Source organism: Musa acuminata, chromosome BXJ3-7 (genome assembly GCF_036884655.1).
Source record: "Musa acuminata AAA Group cultivar baxijiao chromosome BXJ3-7, Cavendish_Baxijiao_AAA, whole genome shotgun sequence".
In the NCBI taxonomy this organism is placed as follows: domain Eukaryota; kingdom Viridiplantae; phylum Streptophyta; class Magnoliopsida; order Zingiberales; family Musaceae; genus Musa; species Musa acuminata.
The window spans coordinates 42,007,206-42,034,092 of NC_088355.1; the positions used below are offsets into that span (position 1 = coordinate 42,007,206).

Genomic DNA, 26,887 nt, shown 5'->3' on the forward strand with positions numbered 1-26,887 from the left:
CTAGTCTTGAATTTAAGTTAAATAAATTCAATCTTGTTGATATCATCATTTCAAGCTCAAATATTCAATTAAATTTTAAATTAAAAAATTAATATTCAATCATTATTATGATATAATGCATAAGTAAAATAAAAATTATAAAAGCATTATAATTTTTTTATCCAAAATATAAGCGAAACATAAGTCATTACTTCTCTCGTTTTATCATAAAAAATATATATAAATTACTATTTCTCCTGCTTCATCATCAACAAAAGGAAAAGAATATATAAGTCATTCTTGATTACCAAAACTAATCTCAATCTTCATTACTTGAATATATTTCAAATTTTATTAATTAATTTATATATATTGTTTATGAAAAAGTAGATTTTTTTACTGCTAAAATACTTGAATGGAGATTACAACTAATGTGTTTTCCAAATCAATATAACCATTTTCAAGAATAAATATCACAAATTCCTTGTTTTATTGATGCAAAACCCTGTCAACATCATAATGTGTTATAAGATAACAAAACGAACTTACATGGAAAAAAGAAGATTTTTCCAATATTTTACAAAATGATATATAAGTGATGTCCTTATCATTGATAAAGTCAGATATATGTACATAGTTTTTTTTTTTTGGATTTTAGTTTAGTGATATATATACATATATATATATATATATATAATTATAATGATGATGATATAATAGATTTATTTATCAAATGATTGAAGTTTGAAATCTTTTAAAATATCATCTGACATATTTTGAAGATGATGATAAACTTGAAAATGTCAGTTAATTTATTTAATAAAGACTTGATAGTATATGGTATAGTTCTGGATATAAATTTTATTTTTATCATTTATTTTTTATAAAAATAATAGCTTAAGATACTGAGTTAAATTGGTTTATTACTATTGTTATTAATTTAAGTTTAAAGGACGTCATTAATCAGATCACACGGTTGGATGACATAAGATGTTACTTCCAATGACATCGATCGGCATAGGCAGACGGATGGCTTGTCTATGTCAACTTTTTCTGGGTGGTGGTGACACATTGCCGGGACAAATGATGTGTTCATTTAAGAATCATATATCGATAGAGATTAACTTTTAATCGAAGTGGACTACCTTACAACTGTCATTACAACTGTCATTGTAACGCTTTTAATTACAAGAAGACTTCCATCATTTTCCTGATAATACTATTTCAGATGAATAGTCGATTAATCCCTCTCTCCTCGGCAGCAGTGTTATGTATCGACATTTGTGTGGCAGAACTTGTTCACGGCCGGGACAGACACGTCATCTAGCACGGTGGAGTGGGCCCTGCCTGAGCTCATCCGCCACCCGGACGTGCTCAAGCGAGCCCAGATCGAGCCCGACTCGGCGGTCGGCCGATCCCGCCTCGCCGCTCTCCCTCCCCCGCATGGCGCCCGAGGCGTGCGAGGTCTCCGGCTACTCCATTCCCAAGGGCGCCACGTTGCTGGTCAACATCTGGGCGATCACCCACGACCCGGCGTCGTGGCCGGAGCCGCTGGAGTTCCGCCCGGCCAGGTTCCTCCCCGGCGGCTGACACGAGAGCGTCGACGTCAAGGGGAAGGACTTCGAGCTCATCCCCTTCGGGGCCGGCCGGAGGGTCTGCGCAGGGGCACGCCTTCGACTGGAGCTTGCCGGCGGGAATGAGGCCGGAGAATCTCGCCATGGAGGAGGCTTACGGGCTCACACTGCAGCTCTCCTGGCGTACCCCGTCCCAAGGCTCGTCCCTGCAGCGTACGAGGGAAGATACAATACAACCTGGTGATACAATACAACCATTCTCAGAGCTGCTAAGCTCATTGCTTTTCTGCCTATTTTCCCCCTTCTTTTCAATGATCATTGCTGGTTTACTGCTCCTTATGCTTACTGTGTCAATATTTGGTGGTTCAGGTGAGGTTTTCGAGCAACCTTTTCATAGGTTTTTTTGCTTTTCTTCCTGAACTATATACAAATTGGTGGAAAATGATCTCTTTTCCTTTGCTTTTTCTTTCCCTTTCCACCTTGTTTTGCTTTTGCATTATGCAATTCCTTTGTTGGCCTCAATAACATTCGATCTGCAATGTCTAAACCTTTACATCCTGTTATGCTTCATGTTCACAAGTATCGACATATAATGTTCTTAAGAGGCCAACGTGAGACTAATATAGCCTTGCTTTATTTTCTGATACATTCTCTTTAAGATCTCTTTATTTTTTTTTGGCAAAGGTTGTATATATATATATGCTCTTTGCTCATTCGTGCACCAGTAGACATATGAACCAAAAGTATTCATCTCTGTTTCCATTTCATGTTGGCAGATGCTGCTTGGTGTGTTTGGCAGGCTCATGTGAGCACCACTGCACTGCAAAAGACAATGGACTATGCTTGTTGGGCTGGAGCTGACTGCAACCCTATTCTGCAAGATGGGGCATGCTATAACCCCAACACAGTGCTGTTCGATTGCTCTTATGGTGCCAATAGCTTCCACCAGAGGAATGGCCAGGCTCAAACAGCTCGTGACTTCTCTGCAACAGCCAAGCTTACCTGCACAGATCCAAGTAGCAAAGCCTGCTCCATCAAATCAAATTACTAGAATGCTCAAACAAGATGATCCTCTCTTCTTTTTGTGTGTTCTTGCAGGTGCAAATGGCTGTCTGTCCTGCAACTCCCAGGTACCTATTTTCTCTGTTTAATCTGTGTAGAGAACGTTGGACTTTTGCTTGAGAAGAGATTAAATCGCTTGAATTAAGACGTGTTCCTTTGATCCACGCCAAGCTGATGAACTGCATTCAGTTCATTAGGCAGTTCATCAGCTGCCAATATGATGTTTCTAAACCACATTCTTGGTTCTTTCATCGGTGCTGCAGGAACCTCAAGCACACCAACAAGCACGAGCACCACATCAAGCACAGCAACTCCCAACACTTTCAGCTCAACAACAGGCAACACGACGGATGGATCGTTACGCCTTTCGTGCGGGTGAGAACTTACATGACAAAGAAATTTCGCTTTCTTAGGACCCCATTTGTGAGCAGGCGGCCCTTCTCCCCCAAATAATCGGAGGTATCAATCCTTCAGGAACAATCAGCAGCAGGGATGGTAGTAACGGAGGTTTGCTTCCAATGGCAGGAGTAGTCTGTCTTCTATGATCTGAAAGCTACACTTTTTGGTGATCGGATCCACGAAAGTTAAGCGTTGGGATCACAGGTTTTCAATGGGAACTTCATCTAGGAACCTTTTGATTGCTTATGGTTGATCGGTATTGTATTTGTAGGATGCCTGTCTCTTTGTTTATGCTGGCTATCAAAATTCAGCTAAATGTTCATTTTAACTTACAATGAGCAATCTACAGGAAGAAATGCCTCATTCTTTTTCTTCTTTCCTTGAACATTTAGCTGAATTGTTCTACATTTGACGACAATTTGTCATAGTATTTGGTTTTGGTTTGATAAAATGGATCAAAAGTGTCATGGTGGAGCACACCCCCCCCTGTAAGCTTGAGACCAACAAAGATGAAGGGAAGTCAAAACCATATGATTGATGAAGAGTGTTTGATCCGAAAGCAAACCAAATTTGAATTCTTTTTGCGTGAGATCAAAGTTCATGATCACTACGAGAAGGGGAAAGAGTTGACCACGATGTGGCGGAGCGGGTTTGCGACGTCGCCACCGCCCGCGTGCTTGACAAACTCAGCAGGTGTGAGGAAGCTGCCGTGGCACACGCACACTATTCTCACCTCCTCCCCCTTCCTGTACTTGTACAGGAAGCCTTCGACTCTCCTTCCGTTGGGCCCATCGCCTCTGGTGGACACGAACGGCATCTCCTCCATAATTCTCCTCTCCGTCTCCTTCATCCAGTTGGCTTGCGCCGCCACCTTCTTCGCAATGCCTTCATCTCCTCCAACTGTAGCCTTCCCGCTCTTCGTCTCTGCATGATTGCTATAGCCAGCCATGCCGAAGCCTGTACCAATTTAAGGTAGCTAAGTTTAGGCGAATTTGAAGACATGCTCTTCTTAGATTATAGCACCTTAGTTGAGAAACAAAAGACATCAATTGCTCAAGAGTTCCTGCCAAGCCAAAACATGGAAGTGTGTTCTCTCCCAACACTAGATGACGGCTAACTAGTAGCTGGAATCGGAGGCCATGAAGTCAAGTGGGAAATTATGCATCACTGTGGACTCACACATCCACAAGGGTTCATCAACATCACTGTCCTTAATCGACTAGTACTTAACAGGCAAGAACAGTAATTACCAGATAATATGCTATCCACAAGCCAAGAAAACTTGGCACTCAGCAAACAAGTAGTCAGTATCAGCTGAAGAGCTATCCATTGGCAAAAGACTAGCAACAATAATATCCAATTGAACATGTTTCCTCAATTATTGGAAGAACAAATAATAACAAGAATAATAAGAGAAGCATAGTTCTTTATCCATCAAGTATATGCCATTAAATTAAAATCTATCTACTTCAATTACTCGGTTAAATTTGATCATTAGGAGGATGAAAACTCCTGTAAATGTCATTGCAAATATCTGAATCCAAGTATAAGAAAAGTATACCGATCAATACCTCGTGCTGCCCGAGTGTCGTCGCGCTTGCTGGAGGAGATGCTCCCCTGCGACCCAATAGACCCCTGCGAGACCAGCGGAAAGCACCCCGGCACGTCCACCGGCGCGGCAGCCACCCTCTTCGATACAGCAGCCCGCGCTGGTAATCCGGGTGGGGGAAAGCCATTTCTTGCGCCTCCGGAATGGCTGCTCCCTAGTGCTGTGAGCTCTACGTTATCAACCATCGTCTGCTCCACGGCCGTCGATCCCTTCCCTCCGTCGGCATCCTCCTCCATTTTCTCTCCGGGCTTTGCAGCCCCTGACCTGATCGAATTCTTCCTCACCAATCTCTTCCTCTTCGCCTCCAGCCTCTTCAAGCTCTGCATCTGCTTCCGCTTCCGCCGATCCTCCTCCGTCTCCACCGGCAGTGAGCTCGTCCTCGTCAGGACGGCCGCGGCCACGACCTGGAACTCAGGCACACAGGACAGCGACGAAAAGGATGCGGTCGATGAAGAGCGGAATAGCTTCTTTTCCTTGGGGTCCGCGCCGAAGCACCCGCCGAGGGAGAGGCCGAGGGTGAGCTCAATCTCGTCGGAGTCCCCTTCCGTCGCCTCCATGGTCTCGTCGCCGCAGCCATTTCCAACAAACCTCAACAACAGATCTTTCGGTAGCCTATCCTTTCCTGATAATAATCGCTTCCTCTCCCTCTCCACCCCTGCTTCGTGATCCATCGCAAGATCCGAACCGAAACTAAAGAAACCGAAGACTCGAGAAAGAAAACCGCCAAATTTCCATCAAAAAGTCAACTTTTTCTCACAGTTTCGATCTTTTTGTTGACATACTTTCGAGAACCAGATGTGAGGTCGCGTTTGATTCGAGATCTCGCGAAAACACGAAAAAAAGAGCACAAAAACCAAACCGTGAGAAGAAAGCATACGATAGGAAGATCTTTAGCGAGGGCTAGCAAGGGTTCCCAGGTTGATGATAAGAGAGCGTTTTGGAATGTGAAGTTGCAAGAGCGACCACGGAGGAAGCCATAGGATATGGGGTAACGGAGGAGGAAGAGAACTCATCGCTTTAGTGTTTCCCGAAGCTTTCGGGCTACCCCAATATGCCCCCATCGTCCCCCGCGACATGACACGCGTCCAGCTCGGACCGCCCCGCATCACACACGTGGCGAGGGCCGGAAGAGCCTGCGTTGTCTGGAAACAATCGGCGCGACTCTTCGGCCGCGCAGGGGGTCCGACGAGGGGGCGGCTTTGTGAGACGCGTGTCGAGCGGACCAGGACTCGCCGTACTGGACACGTGTTCGCGTGACCTCATATGGGCCGCGTGAGTTCACGACGTTTCTCGCTTCGAAGACGCCCCTCCCCCCATAAGATTAATATGCGACCCGAGTTCAAATTAGATAAACGATCAACGGCCGTCCGAGGCAACCACAACGGTGATCCAGTTGCGGCGCGGCGCGGCGTGGCGCCGAACTTTGACTTGCGGTCAAAAGAATCGCCCATCGCTGGGCCAGCCAGCCACGTGCCATTCCCTGGAGTGTGGGGTCCACAAGAAAGGCCACCACCTGGCCCCAACTTGACATCGGAAGACGGAGCGGAACAGCACGCGTCGCCACGTGGAGAAGGAGCGACCTCGGGGCACGTGCGACTCGAGGTCAGGGCGCGACAGCTCACGCGGGTGAGCAGGTAAAGTGGCGCCGCTCGCGGACACGTTTCGAAGCGCGAGGGGCGGGGAAGGACGAGGGCGGGGGTGACGTCGCCGTCGTGCGACAGGACGCGATCTCTCCCTGGGATTCGGCCTGCCGGGACACGTCACCGTAGTTGACGCCACGGCGGGACGGCGACAGGGAGGTGGGGCAGCGTCCGGTGGGCAACCAACCCAGGCGCGGACTTCGCGCACGGTTGGCCGGAACGGTAAACCCCACCTGCGCTTCGGTCCAATTCTAGAGACGGATTACGTCTCACCCGCACGTCGGTCGGCCGGCCGAGCCAGATAACGGGAGGACGGCCGTCACCGGTTTGACATAATGATGATGCTTCAAGTCGATAGTTTATTCTCGTACTAATGCAGAGACGAAGCAGCAGATATAATAAATTTTATATGATTTGTTAATATTAAATATTGATATAAAGTTTGATTAATTTTAATGAGTTTAGCAAAGGTACAACTCGATAGTTTATTCTCGTACTAATGGTCTCGTCGAATTTATTAATAAAATTATTTTAAAAATATTAATATAAAAAAATATTGAAGCAAGAGATATTTTGGATAGATGAATTATCTGAGTATCTTTTGATTGAGACTCTCAAATGATATCTAAAACTAGGTTGCAAGAGGTATTATTTAGTTTAACCTTTGACACTTAAAAGTATCTTGTCAATCAAAATAGTCTTTTCAATACATTCAGTTAAGATTTTTTATTAAAAAACTTTCAAAGAAGGACTTTGGGTTAAACTTAACCTAATTAGTGAGGTAGAGTAGAAGAATACTTAAGGGCATTGAGATTAAAAAAAAAGATGGTAAAGCTTTACAACCGAAGTATTCTCAAGAAATTGATTGGGAGATTTATAGTTTGAAAAGCTGAAGTCAACAACCCAACTAGATCATAGGGCAAGCTAGCACCAATTTGGGAAGAGCTCAATAGTGGGGTTGGTGTTACCAAGGATTTGACACATTACAAACTTAAGGAAATTCTACTTGTAAGGCATCCCTCGGGGTCTGGTCGAGATAACTATCTCCTAAACGTCAAGTCTTATTCTCTATGTCTTTAGCGTTAATTATAAAAAAATATTTTAAAGTGTAGATGTTAAAAGTTGGGGAAAGAGTTTCATTACTTTTAAAAGACTATACAAACTTAGTCAAGCCTGTATATCTAAAATGAGAACTCGACCTACTAAAGTAGAAGATTGATCGAGTGGATAAGCTTGATGATGTGACAAAGTAAAGACATAAGAATTATCTGATAGACAAACCCAATGACTTAGTGAAGGCCAATATAATATGATAAGATGGCTGACTAAGCATTAGGACGAGATGGCGAGTTAGGGTCGATGTTAAAGGGGACCTAAGTAGCCATCAAAATATTTTAGTCTTTGAAGTACTCGATAAATGGGTTTTCCTCAATCTCTATCTTGAGGCACCTCACCTTAACACAAGCTAAGACGATAAAATATCCATACTAATACGAGTCTACCCCTAACCTCTTTAGACCTTTCATGAACTCATCAAAGGCTTTGTAGTTGCTGACCTCATTCTCTTGATATCTTAATATCATGGTTCTATCAACCTCTACTGTCTTTTTCAAAAGCCACCAACTTATTGTCCAAACTATGAATCTACTCATTCAAGGTGGCTAGTTGCTTGGTCATACTCATAATTCGCTCGGTGGCAATAACAACTTGCTTGACAAGCTCAAAGCTTGTAGGTCTTCAATGAGCCTAACCCTTGGGTAAGTTGTAGCAGTTTATCTTCCATGTTGTAGTTGTTCTTTCGGATCATCTTCAATTATTCGACTTGATCAATAAAGCACCGCTCGACCTCTTCTAGTTGCATCGCCAACTTGACTCCCTGAGCATCTACTTCAATAATAAGTGTCAGATCTCTCCTATCCCTCTTCAATCCCTCCACCTTATCCCAAAGATTGTCAATCTTAAGGGACTGTTGATTAATCATAGAGTTAGTATCTCATACGTGATCGAAAAGGGCTGTGAGATAATGATGATGCTTCAAGTCGAAGATAAAGAAATTAGCAATGATACAACAATAAGGTACTAAAGGGGTTAGCTTTGACTTGACTTACCAACACTTTAATCAGTAGACTATGTCGAGCAAAACCTCAGAGGGGGAATGATAAATTTGCTTTGCTACCCCGGAGCACAGGGACCTTTAGTAGTATTGCTCTGTGGCTCCAATGTTACTTCATATTTCCTTTCCCTCCTTGTAGGCCCTTCTATCTTGACTACAATGACGTGTCTAGAATTGGGTCTAGTAGTTTAATTATCTTTAGTATTATGAATAACAATGACTTGTCCTTGGATAGGTCAAACACCAACTCTCCCATCGAAGGAGAGGTTGGAACTTCCTTTGCCACTAGGCTGTCCGAGGATGGAGTGTCAATGTCCTCGACCATTCAGCAACTATAATATCAGGAGAAGCTTGTGTGAGAAAAAGACATCTCAACCTATAAAGATAGAAGAATTTCTTCGGGATTGAGGTGCTAGATGTTAGATATATTAGAAAGCTGATGTGCCTGGAGGACAAAACACTTGGGAACCGACCCACTTTCAAGAAGAGGACCAAGGACTTGCTAGTCATAAGTGCCCAACAAGCCAATCACGTGAGTGATGGCACGTGTGACTTGATACAGAATCTTTTTGCTTATTATATTTTGGCGTATATCACTTTATAACTATTGCATAAATGCATATATATTGTGATGTCCTTGGATTTGTGCAATGGGAATCAGATCGTGATGAGATCACGATAATGAGATCGATTCACCTTTAAACACATATCCTAAATAATCCCGGTCATAGGTTACTCGAGAGGGACATCGTGATAACCGGATAGACTGGTGTGCTGTATACCCGTCCATATGATGGATGCAGCTGGTCTCATAGCTGCTCGTGTAGGGACACTAGGGATACAGTACAGGTGCTCATTGGAGAATGAGTTCACTGATTGATCCGCTTACGGAATGCTGGATGGTTGATGATGCCTTATTATCAGACAACGATTCCGTAGTCCTAGTGGTGTATCTGGTTCTTAGACTTGAGACACCAAGGATGTCCTGTATGAGTGCTCCACTCTTTGATACCAGACTTATAGGTTTGGCTGTTCCCAGATCTAGTACAACTGGTCATTGGGAGTGGTAGTCGACCTTACGAGGGCTATTGAGTGTCGATAGAGGATCATCCACTCTCGGTATCATGAGAGGAATATCCCATGTGTTCTTGCTCAGACAAATCCCTGGCCAGGGTCATTCGGGTTGAGAGAGAAAGAGTTCTCCGGGAGAATCCGATTAGAGCGAGACTCGAGTAGAAACTGTATGGGTCTGACAGCACCATGCTCGATATACGGTCTCTGGGATATTAGATGGATGAGGGACTATAGGTACATGGTAACTGAGGACAGACAGGTCCAATGGATTGGATTCCCCTGTATCGTCTGGGGACTACGGCGTAGTGGCCTAGTACTTCCGTAGTCGATGAGTCGAGTGAATTATTACAGAGATAATAATTCACTGAGTTAGAAGGAGTTCTGACAGGTATGACTCACGGCCAGCTCGATATTGGGCCTAGAGGGTCACACACATATGGTAGGCATTGCGATGAGTAGAGGTTCGGATATGAGATATCCGACGGAGCCCTTGTCTTATTGGATGCAGATCCAATACCCACTAGGGAAAGGACCCATTAGGGTTTTGACACGGGATCTCTATAAATAGGAGGGATTCACAGCCTCATAGGCTAGAGTCTTTGCTTGCCCTTCCTATTCTCCTCTCCCTCTCCACCTCAGAGTAGGCCTGGAGTTTTGAGGAGCGTCGTCGCAACCCTGCTGTGTGGATCACCGCTAGAGAGGAGGACGCTTGACCTCCTTCACCCTCTCCTAAGGATCTGCAAGGAAACATGGATATACGATCTCCCTAGGTAACACAATCTCTATACGCAGTTTTGTGTTTTTGCGGATTTTGCGCACCAATCTTCGCATGACGATGAACATCTTTTTGGGAATCGGGGATTTTTGTTTTCTTGTTCTTCCGCTGCGCATATGATGTCGCCCCCCCTATGATTTCCCAACAGGACTAACTTGTCTTGAAAAAAAGAGCTAATGCTAAGAAGAAGAAGTTTTTAAGGGAAACCATGAAAGCTCAAATAAGAGAATAAGCCTCACCCTCATGGCTCAAGGTAATTTATAGGAAGGGGATCAATCTATCTCCACTCATATTGAAGATAAGTGTCCCTTTAGGTCGAATATGAAGAGATACTAATTGATGAAGGACCATCTCGAAAAGTATAAAAGTGATCGATATACGAAAATCACCTTGGAAGAGATATGTCATGGTGGGAGGCACAAGGTAGAATATGCCTCGAGGTACATAATTTAAGAAAATATAACTCACGTAAGAAGAAACCCACCATGACAAGAGGCATAATACAAAATATATCTGAGATGCATGAGTCAGCAAAACCCCACCTTCGTAGGATGAAACTCGCCATAGCAAAAGGCAAAAGATAATATATGTCCGAGTGTAGAGTTGGAAAAACATGACCCATATAAAAAACCTATTATGATGAGAGGCACAAGGCAAATGTGTCTGAGATGCATAAGCCTAAAAAATCCAACTGCATAGAAAGAAATTTGTCATAGTGGGAAGCACAAGGCAAAATGTGCCCAAGATACATGAATCAGCAAAACCCGACCCATGTGTTAAGAAATCCATTACAATAGGAGGTAGAAGGCAAAATGTATCTGAGACACATGAGTCAAAAGAATACGTCGCACCGAAAGAGAGTCCTTAAAGGCATAGGTCAAACCAGGTCAAGAAAGCCCAACCCACCTGAAGCAAGGCTTGCTTGAGAGATAGAGGTTAGGAAAACTCAACTTTCCTAACCATGACCCATAAGACAAAATGTGCCTCGAGATACATAATTTAAGAAAATATAACTCACGTAGGAAGAAACCCACCATGACAAGAGGCATAATACAAAATATATCTGAAATGCATGAGTCACCAAAACCCTACCTGCGTAGGATGAAACCCGTCATCACGAAAGGCAAAAGATAAAATGTGTCAGAGTGTAGAGTTGGGAAAACTCGACCCGTATAAGAAACATATTATGATGAGAGGCACAAGACAAAATATATCTGAAATGTATGAGCCTAAAAAATCCGATCACATAGAAAGAAATCTATCATAGTGGGAAGCACATGGCAAAATGTGCCCAAGATATATGAATCAGCAAAACCCGACCCATGTGTTAAGAAATCCATTACAATAGAAGGTAAAAGGCAAAATATATCCGAGACACATGAGTCAAAAAATATGTCGCACTGAAAAAGAGTCCTTAAAGGCGTAGGTCAAACCAAGTCAAAAAAATCAACCCACCTGAAGCAAAGCTTGCTTGAGATATAGAGGTTAGGAAAACTCAACTTTCACGAGGTTAACCCGAAGTATAGGGGTCCGGCATGGACCACAATAGAGAGGTTGGACATTGACCCCCTTTTTGCCTAAAGTAATGGGTCGAGCGTCGACCCCCTCCTCGATCAAGATTTGTGGGTCGAGTGCTAACCTCCTCCACTAACCACGAAGGAGGGTTGGGTGCCGACCCTCCTTTCTACCCGAGGCAAGTGGGTCTAGTGTTGACCTCCTTCACCGACCAAAGTTGAAGGGTTGGATGGAGATTCGGAGAATGAGTTAATTGAGACGTATTGATCGTTCAAGATGGGCTAGTTGACACGTGTCGATCATCTCTGCTTGATATATGAAGAATGAGTTTTCAATCGACAGGATATGTTGGATGTGTCTAAGCAACTCTACTCCCTCTTCAAGAAGTGATCAAAGAAACGGACGATCGATGGTCTCTTACTACGGGAAGTGATAAGGGGAGGGGGCGGAGAGCATCACTCCCACCACGGCATTTCGGCAATGTGAGTGGATTCAGCTGCCCTCCACTATGTCAAAGATGGAACACTAATGTTCACCACCAAAATGCCGGAGTCGAATCATAGCCTTATAATCCCCAAAACCTCGCCCATGATATGTCTGCTACATGACCATAATCCAAGCCTTGGGAGGATCAAACCTGTGACATATCAACCTTCCATGGTAAGAGAGCAAATCCAATGTTTGCACGAGATTTGTAAATGGATAAAGCTATTTATTACTAGTCACTATCTGCTCATATACTTCTGGCAACAGTAAAGAGGAGATGGAGTCATTGGGCAGATTGCTGTCTTCTTAGCTTACCTGTCTTGACCCGGAGAACAGCCTCAGTTGCATCGCTTACAGTTTCATGGATCAAATCTTCAGATATCAGCTTCTCGATCTCCAAAGCCACTCTTGGTTGCTCCATGTCGAAGTCAACCCACTCGGATCGATGAAGAACTTCCTTCCCGGAAATGTAATTGACATCATCCTCCGAGCTCGTAGACCTTGTGCTCTCAGCTTGAAGCCGTTCGATCTCGGAGCACAGTTCTGCTAGTAAATGTTGGCCACTTGGTTTCCTTGTCTGAAGCAATCCGTTGGAGAACGATTCCATCTTGTGAGCTAGAATCTCATTTACCACATCGAAAACAAGCTTCCTGTGGTTTCTCCGGTCATTGTTGGAGGGACAGTCATGCTTTGGTTGCTCAAGAACAGAGAACGAGTCAGGGTTGATAGCTTGGTCTGATGACAGTCGCTGAAATGGAACAGAGCTCGCCTGTCCAAATCGGAAGTCTTTGTTCAGAAATCCTGTTGCCAGTAGCATCTCAGTCACATATTTGTGATCTGGGTTATGCATGGCATCAATATTTGTGAGCTCCTTCTGGTTCAAGACCAACGCTGGGTTGTGGGCAGCCCTGCTTGATGGGCTCTCTATATGTTGCTGCAAGACAGCTGACTGCGATGCCGAGCTCCTACTTTTGTAAGAACATGGAGAAACTTCATCATCCCTGCACCGGAGACCCCTCATCTCACGGATACTGTCATCAATCTGGTCTTTGTTTTTTCGTACTTGAGATTGTTTCAGCCTTGGTTTGCTTCTTGGAGAAACTGACTCAAGTGTTTGCCTGTTGGTGGACTGAGCTTGGGCCTTGCTCAAGTATGGAGTAGGTGGGCATGATTTCTTCTCTGCTTCCTTTCTTCTCTGCTGTAGTTTCGGGTTCAGAGTGGTTCCAAGAGATTGCTGGGACTTCGATATACCCTGTGTTTGATTTGAACGAAGCGTAGCCCTTCTACTGAATTGCTTATCTGTCTCCCGGAGTCTGACTCTGGGAGTGTGGTCTCTGTCGCCGTGGTTGTTTGCAGAAGCTCTTCTTCTATCGTCTGTGCTACCTGTACGCAGCTTCGCAGGAGTCGGTAGACCTTCAAGCAGAACCGAGTCACGAGCTCCAGGTGACATTTCGGACTTCATGATTGCAATTGGCGGCTCCAAGGATTTTGGAGCACCACCTGCTTTCGCTGGTTGTTTCCGGGCCTTGGGCGACCTCGGACTCGGATTGCTTCGTGTCGGGGTACGATCTGCATCATCTTCCGGCGGTGAAGTCTTGCAAGTGTGGCCATTCCTTTTCTTGGTCTGTGCAAGCCTTTTCTCACGCATGGCGTGTACCATTTGTTTGAGAGCCCTGAGGTCCTTATCTTTGATCCTGCCCTCCACTCTTTTGTAGATGGGTTCAGTCTGCTGCTGCATCTGATCAGTCATGATACTTGAATTGAGTTTTAGCAATCTATCGAGATTCAAATCTCTGCTTTGAACTGAGCGGGGAGATTGATCGCTTCTTGCACCCCGAATTCCTTTGGGTCTTGGTTCATGGAAAGGAACACAGTCTTTTCTTGCAGCTGCTGGATTCAACTCGGGCATCTTATCCAATCCCATGAGCTTTGCCACAACACTGGGGTGTCGTACTTGACGACTTCGATCCTGAAGCAGATCGGAAGCCTTGGAGACTCTTGGAGTCGTCTTAGTTCTGTCCAAGTCCCCCAAGAACAAACTGGTATCTGTACCAAAGTTAGAACTCCTCAGTAAACTTTCCCTGCTTTCCAGTGACAGTCTCGGGATCTCTCCAAGTCTGGCAGCAGACTTGCAGTAATCTTGGGAGTCCATCGACAGACGTCTCTGGGAATTCCTAAACATCGGTGAATTCTCGAGTGACCTCTCTGGGAAGAACGTTCTATCGAAGGCCTCTCGTTGAGATGATTTCTTGTATTCATGGGAAGAGAAGGATGAGCTGGATGAAGAGGAAAAAGAAGCCAATGAGGATTCCATGGGAACTCTCCGGTTCCCCTTCAAGTTCTTGCTTAGTTTCTTCTCCTGCATGGTGAACTCGTATCCATCAGTGATGTCGAGACAGAACAAAACATTGTAGTGACTGTTCCGAGACTGGAAAAGTACCTGAAGAATCTGTGAGAAGCATGCAGTTTGCTCTGACTCTCTGCTGCTTTGGAGACCATAGCCTAACAAAGAAAGAGATCAAAACCTAGTGAATGCAGAAGAAGCACATCATAGAGCATTCATCATGGGATTTCATGGCAACATAACGATTCCTTTGCAATATGATTCCTATAAATTTTCAGCCAAGGAAACAATATGATTCCTTTGCAATGCCAAAATCCAATGGTATCATAAAAATCAGAATCACAAAAAACTAAACATGAAGTATTAGCGTTCGAAAAAGATGATCTCCGTCCTTTGACGGATGCCAAGCTATCAGAATGAATAATACAGATCGAAAGAGTAATGATGCTTCATTTATGTATCTCTTAATCTTGGCAGCAATGAGGTGCAAGCAAACAGTGGCATGGGAGCAAGGAAAGAGGACTGGTTAACCAGAATGAACGGAGTCACATATAGGATTGGTACCTGAAAGAAGCTTCTTGTGGTTGTGATCATTGAGGTGCCTCCCAGTGAGGAAATGGTGGCGGTCAAACATCTGAAGGATCCCCGTTGCGCATCCAATTTTCTTCTGCAGGTCTGGGTTTTCTTTGGCGAACATGTTCAGCAGCTTTGCAGGTAGCTTAAGCTTCTCCAATCTCCTCTTGCTCCACTCCAGGAAAAAGGATCAAGCAAAATGTCGTTGCAGAAATCTCTGAAGACCTGGACAGAGACTTTGCGCCTACTTGGAGCTGTGGAGTTGCAAAGTCCTGGACCGATCAGATTCTGCGTTTGCTCAGAGAACCTCTCTTGTGATCATTTGAACATCAGGAAGAAGGATCGAACCACTTCTTTCTCGTCTTCAATCATCACCCTCGAAAGAACTTTCGACTATGTGCAGGAAATAGTACATTAACTCTTGCATTTCAATACAGTCGCAGACCCAACACTCGAAACGTCATATAAATACATGAAACCTCCATTAACACGACAAAAGCTCTCTCTTTGTTTTGTCTTGGTTGAATTTTGTTAAGAGAACACAAATGAGTGAGTGGAATTTGGATCCGAGAGATTAATTGTTTGAGGAGGAGGAGAGGGAATTATGAGGCTTACGCTACTCCCATGGGGGAAGATTCTAGTCGGGAAGAGCTGAGAGACTGTCGAACATGGATGAGTGGGAGAAGAGGGCTTTGTGATGTAGATTACTAAACACAGGGAAAGGGGTCTCAAGCAGTTTGCATGGGCATGTGATGCTTGTGAGAGAGAAAATAGTTGGTCTTCTCCGGTGGAGAGATCCTCTAGTTCTACAGTTGCACCCTGTCATTCTCCTCATTCCTTCTTTGCTTTGCGAAATTTCTAATTGTTCTTCCACTGTGCATTGCTCAAGCATGAGATGTTCTTTGGATTTCATATGATCTGGTGGTAAAACCTATTCCCTCTTCTTTATATTACATCAACACATGTTCTTTAAATACATCATACCGATTAATTTTTCTTCCTATTCACTTTTAATTTCCTTTCCCTGTTCTTACAGAACATGAACCAAAGTCCGGTCAAGAACAGTGCCCAGCAATCAATTGGTTTAGCTGGTACTACAAACAGTTGAGTTAGGGAAGACAGCAAAGAGTGGAATGCAGGCTGCAATCGAAGAAGCCATCTGGGTTGTCTGCCATTGCAGACTGCACTCTGCATCTCGAGGGAAACTGTCGAGTCAAAAACAGTGGAATGGCTGGTTGTACAGTAAAGAAACTGTGAGATGCTCTCTTCTTGGTTGCATGTTACCGCTGACACCATTGGCCTAGTTTTGTCAAGGATCTCTGGGCTGTGATCTTAGTCATGTATTGTGGCAAGAAATTGATGCTCGACTGAGATCTGTGAAGCCTTCCTCAATGACCACCATTCATCATTGTGTGTTCATTGAACATTGCTGCGGATTCATTCATATGGAAACATAATTGAACCACATGAGAAGGGCCATCAGTTACCTTAGAACTTTATGAGATTGTTGTGATAGAGGACATGTTGGATAAGAATAAGGGAAGCAAGGGCACATGAATAAAGTGAAAACATCACATGGGGCTATAGCTAGGGGAGCTCCTGCTTCACAAGGCAGCAGCAGCAGCAGCAACAAGTCCAAAAAGTCCAAATGCCTTTGCCAAAATGATATCCCAAATCTTATATGATTATTATTTTTTATCATTTAGAACAGAATCCAATCAATATATACTAAATATTCCTTCGTTATATCAATTATTATGATACCAATACTTCAAATTTTTTCATAATAAATAAATAAATAAATATTAATTTAATCGTTAGAGAGTCGCCCGATGAATAAATATTAACTTGACCATCAAACAGATTTTATTGAATAAATCTTCAAGTAATCTTTTTTAAGAGATTAAAAATATAAGTATTTTCTACCTTCGAAACAAAGAGAAAATTTATAGGAGATTCTCAAATAAAATTCTTCCTCTTCCAAATGTAATAACAGCCAAGAATAAGTTAAATCAGATCAATTTGAGCATATTATGATCAAAATTTATCTTAACAATTGGGTACTTGATCTTAATTATTATAATACATGTCAGGAAGATTAAAGTTATAATCATGCCATTTGTCAAGAAGATTACAATCACAATCATGCTCATATCTGACATGGTTGAAGTAAGATGAAGGATCCAATCACACATGACATGTTTATCTTGCTTACAGAGGAATGCATTAACATCAGAGTTGTGATTCTTTTGAGACATTTAATTAGTTAATAATTTATTATACAAGTGATAATTCTCATATTGGAGTTCATGTGTGTGCCACTTGTGTCATTAACAAAATAATTTTATTTATTTATTTTTAGACATCAGAGTTGTGAACCCAAGAACTAGAGCCCACTCTTTGCAATAAGACTTGGGAGCACCCTTGGTTCTCTCAACAAAAATGCCATCATCCCTTCTTATAAGTATTTTTAGAAGTTCTAATTTTATTTAAAGTAATTGATAGGGTCTTAATTAAATTAAAATTTCTTAATAAATTAGGATTTACTCCTAATATGATCTCTTAAGTTTTTAGAAAGAATTGATATAATTCATCATATTTATGTGAAAAATAAATAAAAAAAATTATACTTAAATGTTGGTAACTCAATGATCTTATAATTGATCTCATATATTAAAGAATATGATTGTAGACGAGATTTATCGAACTACATTAATCTTATATTAACTTTTTAATATACTTTTTAGTTTATTGATCTCTAAGTATTCTTTTAATTTTAAAAATTTTCTCTTTTCCTTCAACGCCTCAGGTGTGTGAGAGAATTTGATGTTGGACCATTATCATCAACATGCCATGTCTTCTTTATCATCTGTGTAATCTTTGTGATTACCATCACGATAACTACGATGAAACGGAAGAACTAACAGTCTCCTAATAAGCTTACAAAGAATTAGTGACTGAGAGAGACTTGTTAACCAGGTATTTGGACGAACACTAGATTAATCCTATAATATGGATAGCTAAAGTAAAATACTCTAATGGGTCACATCATGACAAGTTGAGCATGGAGAATAATGTTATACAGATAATAATAATAATAATAATAATAATAATAATAATAATAATTATTATTATTATTATTATTATTATTATTCTAATGGGTCACATCATGAAAAGTTGAGCATGGAGAATAATATTATATATATATAATAATAAATAAATAAATAAAATAAAATAAATAATACAAGAGAATAAAATAGAATACGTGCTAAAAATTGATTATCAAACAGATAAATAAATACTCTTATGCTCTTTGCGTGCAAGCTCACTAATAGCCCAATTTGAGCCCATAACTAAGGTAGATTGGGCGTGCCCGATGGTGCACGTGCGGCGCGCTTGTGAAAGAGGGCGAGATCGGCGATGGCCGGGGGATGGGGGCGCTGAACCCACTGCAGAAAGTTCCTCGCCGAGAAGGCCGTCTTCGTGGACGAAGAGACCTTCGCCAAGGCTTCCTTCCGAGCAAGCGCGCACCATTAAGGTATTCGCTCCACTCCATCCGCTCCTCGATTCATCCAAAGATTCGATCTTTCTGGTAGCAGTTGAATTATCTGACAATCCCTTGTTGTGCACTCTATGCCATTGAGCATAATTTTCTATCAGATAGAAAGGATTGCCAGTTAGTATGATCAGTCAAACTATGTAATGCTCTAATGATTGACATGTTAGCTTGTTGTACGGGTTAGTGCTTCATCCTATCGAATTGCCGTAAGGCTGAAGTTACGTACGCTACAAGAATTCATGCAAAAAGATTACAAGATAAACTCTCAGCAGTCAGCTCACTTGACATCTCCTTTCGTGAGCTACATGTGTGACAAAGAAAGAAAGGTCTCAAGTAGACCAATCATTTGTACATGGCAATTATCAGACCACAAGCCTTCAGCTTCTATGTGAGCTTTCCTCATGAATCTTTTCTTGTTGATTGGAACGATGGACAACCTACCTAACTTCAACCCCCTCCATTTCCATTCTCATTAATAACCTTTATTGTGTTAGTGGATGCTCATCTACTTTTCCTGTCATCTACCTCCTCTAAGGCTAGCTTGCAGAGTAGTGAGCAGTGCCTCAATCTTAATGGAGTTCTTCTAATTTGATCTTATTGGTTATGGAAAATGTTCCACCGATGCCCACTACCTTATTCCAACTGATGACAGTGGCACCCCGATAAGGTTTCTGTTGATATCACAATGATGGGAATCAGAAACTATGACCAACTTGAGTGCGCTTTTCCTTAGAAGGCCAATGATTTTGCTGCTGTTGTGTCCACAGTCTATATGTCTGATCTTCCAAATCTCAAGAACTTTGTGCTGTTTCTTCCTAGTAAATATTTTGCATGCATGCAGGAAGTGTGCTCAGAATGAGCAAAGCAATCTGCTATATTGAAACTGGCGCAAAAGAAGCCTCTGTCCCAGTGCTCAGAGCAATCTCTTTATTAAGAATGGTTCATGCAACTTTCACCACAAAAAGCATTGGCACTGGAGTCCATCATTCACATACAATGCTGGTGTTCGTCTCATGATGTAGCTTTTGATTAATTAGTCTTCTTACCGCTGCACCTGACCCCCTCTGACACCTCAAGTGATCATGTAAGAGGATAATATTCCAATGCTTCCTTGATGAAGCCGTGATTCCAATTCACTGGTGGAGGGAGGAGAAGCTGGAAAATGGAAGTGATGTGACAGCATCTCAGCTGCATTCTTTGGACAAACCAAGTGGGCCAAGTGTTGGAGGAATAGAAAAGACAAGAAAGATATGAGTTAGCAGATAAAAAGGTGTTTTTGTTGAGAGTAAAAGGTGCATAGAGATGAAATGAACCACTGGTGGAAGGATGGAATACGTATCTATGGATGGAAGAACTGTGGTATACAAACTGATGGGCACAATTATTGAACCCCATTTCACTTGATATGAATGTGCACCTAATAACAATTATCACAGTGGACAGACTGTATGAACAGTTTTTGGACCACTTTTTTACAGCATCCTAATCCTGTTCTTGGCTGAAGGACAACCTGGCGTCACAGTGGATCTCTTTTTATAGAATTGGTTGCCCAAAGCTATATTTACCTTGTAACAATGTCAGAAGAAAGATGAAAATAATTCATGCCACCATCATGCATGGCTTACTCTTCTGAGTGATGCTTGACATCTAATGTGAAGTATGTATGACATCTAATTGCCCCTAGCATGCAGGCTCATGCATCTATTGTGATAAAAACAATCGAGTCATTGTTGTTTTGCTGATGATGGACATGTGCAACAAATCTTCAGCATGCCTGACTTTGATATACTACAAAGATGCAGACAATTGTTTTGGACCATTTTGTACCACCAGACTGCATTGCTGTCTTCTGATTCCCAGCACAAAAGCCCACCCTTTCGTCAGGCAATATTTCTATGGACTACCACAAGTGAAATGCTCTAAGCTTACATATCTATGAAGAACTGGGAATCTTTGTTGAAGGAATGGATATAAAGATGGAATCCTGAGCAGACAAGTTTATGCAGCTCATCCAATACCTAATACTGGTGCAACCACTGGCGAAACAACATCTGACCAACTCCATTTGATGTGCAGAACCTCAACTAAGAAGTTATGACTCATCACTAAATCATTTCAGCTGTGTCAATCATTAGCCCAATGAATCTTGAAATGTGGGCCATGCTGGTATCCAGAATCCAATGAAAGAAGAGGTGGGGTTGTTCTATGAAGGCTGCCAGATTTGTCATCAGACTAAACTTTCTTATGCATGTCAAACTGTTCATCTAACAAATGGTTGTCGAGTCCATGCACACTGCAAAAAAATTAAAAAGGGGGAGGAGGGGGGATTTAAGAGCAGGCTTTTATTCTGAAGATGCTTGCCTGCTATAACATTGTCTGCAATGAGGAGACCAAGAGTGGTGTATGTTTTATATGCATCAGATATATATATATAATTGTGCGGTACTAATCTGAGAAGGGACAAGCTTTGCAACACATCTCCCACTGTGTCTTCTCAGCTCATCCCTATCTCCCTGAAGAAACCTGTGGATGTATGTGCCAGTATCTCTGCGACCATTCTTTCCCGGTTCTTCTGAGCCATATGAAGGTGTCCCCTTGTTCTTTTGTTTCAATTATTTTTTGAGCATAATGGTCATATATGATGTATGAATCCTCAGGAAAATATTGCATTTTATTTCCTGTAATGTAACAAAAAATATTGAAGTTTCAGATATTTTAGACTGATCTCTTCATAGACTCAGATTTACTCGTATATATATTTGTTTTGCTGAAAATATTCTATCCCCACTCACTGATAACGAGTGGTACCTAATAATCTGATTGTGGTAATGGTAGAACAACACCACATACCACATAGTTTCAGCAATAATGTATATATTTCGTATTTATTTCATATAATCAATTATCAGAATCATACAAAAACAAAATTAATGTCCTATTTAATGTGACCACCACTTTTCTTGAGATGTCAGGTTTGCATATCATGTTAAAAAAAGGTTTACAAATCATGTATGTGACCTTTAAGCTGGAAGGAAAGTGATAGATCAAGAAATAAACATGCAGTCTAAGTGGTAATAAAATATACTATTTAACTATAATATGTTGTTGCAGTCTATAGAGATACCAGTGAATGATGCATTGTAAGTATTAATTGTCTTCTAAAAATACCATGAAACAAATACATCAAGGAATAAAACAAAGGCAAAAACATATATAATGAACGTGAGGAGGAAAGATATGTTATAAATAAATCGAATGATTATTTTTTTTATAAATTAATAAAGATAAAATGGCTTTTAGATATGCGTATCGATGTTATGATATATTTAGATTTGGAAGATTTTGGATAGATATGTTTATACAGTCGTCGTATCCAATTCCACTCGAATATGGAAACGGATTCGACTGCGTATATATTATCCGACCCATTTTATTTATCCTTTCATTGTCAATTTCCTATTTTGCCCGCCACCATTTCCCCAAACCAAACACCATTCCCCCCTCCTATTCTCTTTCCCCCAAAAGTTGGATGCTTTCCTCCGATTCCGACCGGTTCCCCCACCGTCCGCGCCACCCGTGAGTCCTCCTCCTCCTCCGTGTCCCCAAGCAGGCGCGGTCCTCCTTCTCTGCATCCTCCGTCCTAGCCACTACCGCTTCTTCCTGTCGGGCCACTCGGCCGCGGCGCTCGCCTCCCCTCCCCTGCCCTACCCCGCGCCTAGATTTATCTGAAAAAAAACAAGCTTTACTGCTGCTGACTCTCTAAACCCTTATCTTTGGACAAAGGCCTCAACTGCTCCCGCATTCGTCGTTGCCCGGACAAATCCTTGCTATTCCAAGAGATTCTTTGGCGGAGTTTCCTGATCAGGCTTGGTTTTCTGGTGTTCTCGCGCAGGGAATTGCCACGCTGAGGTGCGACAGGCTGCAGAAATGGCTGCGTCTGGCGAATTCAAGAACAAAAGCGAATTGAGAGTTTTTGAGAGTACGGATGAGCTGGCCACGGATTTGGCCGAGTACATATCGCAGCTGTCGGAGAATTCCGTGAAGGAGAGTGGATGTTTTACTATTGCTTTATCTGGAGGATCCCTTATAAGTTTCATGGGGTAATTGCTATTGGAGAATTCCCTAAACGATTATATGATTTGCCTTTTTTGCTTTATCATCGAGGAAGATGAGCGGTGAACTTACTTTGGATGCAGGAAACTCTGTGAAGCTCCGTATAGCAAGACCGTTGATTGGACGAAGTGGTATGTGTTTTGGGCTGATGAGCGTGCAGTAGCAAAGAATCATGTGGACAGCAACTATAAACTCACGAAGGATGCCTTTCTCTCTAAGGTTTGTGATTTATTTTCATGTTCTGTTTCTTGAAGACTAGACAAGTGACGGATCCTTGTATGTCTATAGGTTATATTCTTACATGGCATAATATTTGGGTAACTTTTTTGTATGAAGTTTGGAAAATTTTATTTTTCGAAATTCTTGAACATCATCACTTATCAATGTTCTACATTGAACATCATCACATTATTTTATGATGTTAACTTGAGGATATTTTCTAATTATTTTCAGAAAAGCAAGTTACATTAGAGTAATTTGTCAAAAAGCATTTAAATGTTTTTTCCTGAATTAAGTTGTGACTTAATGGTTCATGAGATCACCATAGAACAAGGCAAGGATTTTTATATTGGTCGGACTTGTTTTGCTTTGTTGACTGGTACTGATGTTCAGAGGTATTAGTTCAAGGAACCTAGAATGGGGCAGATATGGGTGTTGAAATTTTATTTTTGAGGTGGACGAGGCATTTTTGGGTTGAAAAACAATATAATCTAACTTTGCAATAGTAGTCACGTTTAATTTCTCTTTGGTGTTTGAAGCCATTCATTTGAGCCTCTGTTGGCTCCCTTCTTGGGTTGAGGAGGATATGTCTTCTGCTGCCCTGTTATCTGAAGGTCCTCATCATGCAATTGAAATTGCCGACTTAAATGGATTTTCTTTTGCCAATGGCTTTCATGTTCTTCCACTTGATATCTTCTAAGTATGTATCTATATGAGGGATAGAAATTATAACAAGTAAAGCCTTGTAAAGTGCATTTGATATATCTGTCTCTTTAAGTAGACTACAGTCACAATCTCCGTTGTATATTCCAATAATTGCATTATTATGTTTATATATTGTGATTAGCTATGTATGATAGTCACATATACTACTGCATAGATTATGTGATGGAACATTGGAGCCTTTCTGTTATTTAATCAGGTAATAGGGTGCATCTAAATTGTTGAGGTCTCTTTTATTTTGTAACTGTAACTTAATATAGGCCTCCTAGCCATTTCTTAAATTTTTTTGTTGGCCTAAGGAATATTGAGGAAGATCCTTGGTTGGATGAGCTTAGACTACAACGAAAGCATTATCATGGGGAACTGTTGGGTTGGGAGTGCCAAAGAAATTTAAGCATTATTGTGACATTGTTACACTTTAGCTATGTGAATTGGGGTTCTTTCGGTACTAAGATCTATTAATTGTTTGAATGTGTTAAAGGGTCTTTGTTTATGTGATTGTCAGAGTCTACAAAGCATTGTATTAAAAATATGTTTAAAAAGATAGCTACCCTTTAGGAATGTATTTTTCTTTCCTTTGGTGCTGGTGATCCCATGTAATTTTGCTTTGGAGGCATCAAGGTTATTTTAGAGAAATGGAAATGCATTTATTTTCTCATCTGTGTCCATGTACTTGCCAATATATGTATTTTCACAAGTTGCTCAATTAAAGGTTTCTGTTTGTAGTTTTTATTACACCCCATGCATTTTTCCCCTATATACTTTTTATTTATTGCCACTGCTAGGCTTGCTCATGTTGTCCCAGAGCACTAGTCCAAACCCATTTAAGATAAAAGGTAATCCTATTGTTGAGCTTCGACTTACCATTTGTAAAATGATCCTCTTCATGCTACTTTAAACAAAGGCCTGCTGAAAGCTTTAGTGAAGTTGTTGTTCATTGAATGGGTACTGTTGATAGTACTTTTCAAACAATGATTGTGATATTAAAATGTACCCACCAAGTGCCGGAAGCCTTCTACATTTTGATGCATAGCTTCATTTATTTTTTAAATCCTCTTTTCTTGTCATTGTGCACATCAGGACAAAGGAAGAAAAACTATATGTTCTAGGCTACTGTATATATCTTCTTTACATGTTAAATGGTGCTTGTTTCTTAATTCTTATCGACAAGCTGAGAAAGAAAAATTGTTTTATACTACTTATTCCTGTTCTCTTATTTATTTCTAGCATTTTCCGGTGGATTAGTTGAGCATGACTGTAGAAAATGTGGGCATTATGCCGTTTGCTCTTCCACTATGGTTTTCTTGAGGCTTGACTTATAAATCCTTCATATCTTATTCAAAGGCATATTATTACCTTTTTACTTGTGAAACCTATTTTCCAGCCAAAATATCGCCTCTTTGTAAATATGGCCACCTTGCAAGTTTTGAGATCGCATAGTGATGGATTTAACTTTTCGATTTTATTTCATGCACAAACCTGAAACCTGTCAATCGTGAGTTCCCTCACCTTATATGCCAATATTGATGTCTGGCAGATCACACATCTGAGTCTACATCTGATAACCTGGGTTTAAAGGCTTTATTTGTACACGAACAGTATCTGTCACTGACTACCTGTCCTTTTTCTGTTATTTTTTTCTTAACTGTCCCTGACATATGTATCTCAATTATATTGTTAGGTATCAATTCTCAGCAGCCATGTGTTCTCCATAAATGATCATGTAACAGTAGAAGATGCAGCAGGAGAGTATGAATTTGCCATTCGCCAGCTGGTGAAGATTCGGACTGTAGGTGTTTCTGAAAGAAACGACTGTCCAAGGTTCGACCTTATCCTCCTTGGCATTGGACCTGATGGACATGTTGCTTCACTATTCCCCCATCACCCAGCCCTTGAACTGAAAGAGGAATGGGTTACCTACATCACCGATTCTCCCAAGCCGCCACCCGAGAGGATTACGTTCACGCTCCCCGTGATCAACTCAGCTTCCAACATCGCAATAGTGGCTACGGGCGAGGAGAAGGCCATGGCGGCAAACCTTGCTATTGCCGGCACCAACGAAAACTCTGATTCCTCTTCTTTGCCTGCAAGGATGGTTCAGCCAACTGATGGGAAACTGGTCTGGTTCTTGGATTCAGCAGCTGCCTCAGCACTCGAGGTCAGTAATGGTGGTTCCAAAGATGCCATGTGATGGTTGTAGGGTCCAGGAAATGTGTCTTGTGTAGATCAAAACTTCCAAGATAGATGTTTCTCTTTTCCTCTTGGTTGTTTGAATATTTTGTTTCTCACGAGCATAGTTGTGGTGGAGAGGGAGTTTAATTGCTGCTTGGTTTCTGATGAGGGAGGGGGTTCTTTGCAGAAGATAATAAATTGGTGTTTCTGTTCAAGGATACAAAGTGAGTTTTTTCTATGTAGAGATTGAGGAGGAGAGGAGGGATGGTGAATTCGTCTTATCGATGTCAATATGCTGTTACCTGATGTGGATTTTTTCTTTTTTTGTGAATGTTACAGTAATTTCTTAGTTTTTGATCATCATGTATTGGTTTTTACTTTGTCTCCTCCCTATATCACGTTTACTTCAGCAGCAATAACTATAGCTGTACAGTGAAACCTCTATTTATACTGCATCTAACTCGTCTTTTTTCACTTCTACTTCTTTTCCTTTCTTCCTCTCTCCTCTTTCTTTTTGTTCTTCCTCCTCCTTAGATGACGATGACATCAAGCAAAGAGGCACTGAGCATTAAGAGATTGTTGTGCGGATGTCAACCATATCAACGACAAACGATGTTTGTAATGAGTGAGATCAGCAACGATGGCATTTGCAGAGTGTGGTGGCATCGCATTGAGGATGAAAAATGGGGTTATGGGGAAGGTTAAAAAAAAGGGATAATATTGGGATTATAAATAATAAAAAGGATTATCAAGAGATTGTTAAAAAAGGTAGTGAATAATAAGCTTCTTATTTTAATCAATACAAATCTAAAAAATAAAATGTATATTTATCTAATTGTAATCCCAAAACTCTATACATATATAATGAAAATTTTAGAAATATTACAAAACAATAGAAGAAAATATATAATGAAAATTTTAGATTTCTTTTAAACAATAAAATCAAATTTACTTGAAC

The 26,887-nt window shown here is 41.4% G+C and overlaps 3 protein-coding genes and 2 long non-coding RNA genes across 6 annotated transcripts; 3 read left to right on the forward strand and 2 right to left on the reverse strand.

Annotated features, from left to right (window-relative positions):
* The first annotated feature begins 2,515 nt into the window (after window positions 1-2,515).
* LOC135643601 (uncharacterized) lies at window positions 2,516-3,224 on the forward strand. Its single transcript, XR_010498315.1, has 3 exons — window positions 2,516-2,683; window positions 2,879-2,990; window positions 3,090-3,224. It is a non-coding gene; the product is annotated as an uncharacterized LOC135643601 (long non-coding RNA).
* Window positions 3,225-3,524: 300 nt separating this feature from the next.
* On the reverse strand, window positions 3,525-5,649 carry LOC135643600 (ninja-family protein AFP3-like). The gene is made up of 2 exons (XM_065160753.1): window positions 4,586-5,649; window positions 3,525-3,971 (listed from the first exon to the last, which is right to left on the reverse strand). Exons 1-2 carry the CDS (start codon window positions 5,292-5,294, stop codon window positions 3,622-3,624), a joined length of 1,059 nt encoding a protein of 352 aa, XP_065016825.1. The 5' UTR covers window positions 5,295-5,649; the 3' UTR covers window positions 3,525-3,621.
* A 6,707-nt stretch (window positions 5,650-12,356) lies between these two features.
* On the reverse strand, window positions 12,357-16,055 carry LOC135642536 (protein LONGIFOLIA 1-like). Its single transcript, XM_065158766.1, has 2 exons — window positions 15,135-16,055; window positions 12,357-14,728 (listed from the first exon to the last, which is right to left on the reverse strand). The coding sequence occupies exons 1-2, from the start codon at window positions 15,265-15,267 to the stop codon at window positions 12,510-12,512; spliced, it is 2,352 nt and encodes a 783-aa protein (XP_065014838.1). The 5' UTR covers window positions 15,268-16,055; the 3' UTR covers window positions 12,357-12,509.
* A 2,358-nt stretch (window positions 16,056-18,413) lies between these two features.
* Window positions 18,414-21,442, forward strand: LOC135643188 (uncharacterized). Its single transcript, XR_010498164.1, has 2 exons — window positions 18,414-18,681; window positions 19,544-21,442. It is a non-coding gene; the product is annotated as an uncharacterized LOC135643188 (long non-coding RNA).
* Window positions 21,443-22,133: 691 nt separating this feature from the next.
* Window positions 22,134-26,306, forward strand: LOC135642011 (probable 6-phosphogluconolactonase 1). Of its 2 annotated transcripts, none has more exons than XM_065157756.1 (4): window positions 22,134-22,278; window positions 22,595-22,802; window positions 22,899-23,034; window positions 25,439-26,306. In XM_065157756.1, exons 2-4 carry the CDS (start codon window positions 22,630-22,632, stop codon window positions 25,946-25,948), a joined length of 819 nt encoding a protein of 272 aa, XP_065013828.1. In that variant the 5' UTR covers window positions 22,134-22,278; window positions 22,595-22,629; the 3' UTR covers window positions 25,949-26,306. The 2 variants fall into 2 exon arrangements, with proteins under 2 accessions (XP_065013828.1, XP_065013829.1); XM_065157757.1 differs by having other exon boundaries at window positions 22,202-22,312.
* The last annotated feature ends 581 nt before the right edge of the window (window positions 26,307-26,887 follow it).

Coding starts and splice junctions, on each gene's coding strand:
- LOC135642011 (XM_065157756.1), top strand. CDS start 22,630: ATGGCTGCGTCTGGCGAATTCAAGAACAAAAGCGAATTGAGAGTTTTT. Junction 22,803..22,898: donor TCCCTTATAAGTTTCATGGG/GTAATTGCTATT, acceptor CTTTGGATGCAG/GAAACTCTGTGAAGCTCCGT. Junction 23,035..25,438: donor AGGATGCCTTTCTCTCTAAG/GTTTGTGATTTA, acceptor TTATATTGTTAG/GTATCAATTCTCAGCAGCCA.
- LOC135643600 (XM_065160753.1), bottom strand. CDS start 5,294: ATGGATCACGAAGCAGGGGTGGAGAGGGAGAGGAAGCGATTATTATCA. Junction 3,972..4,585: donor CGACACTCGGGCAGCACGAG/GTATTGATCGGT, acceptor AAATTGGTACAG/GCTTCGGCATGGCTGGCTAT.
- LOC135642536 (XM_065158766.1), bottom strand. CDS start 15,267: ATGTTCGCCAAAGAAAACCCAGACCTGCAGAAGAAAATTGGATGCGCA. Junction 14,729..15,134: donor CCACAAGAAGCTTCTTTCAG/GTACCAATCCTA, acceptor TTTCTTTGTTAG/GCTATGGTCTCCAAAGCAGC.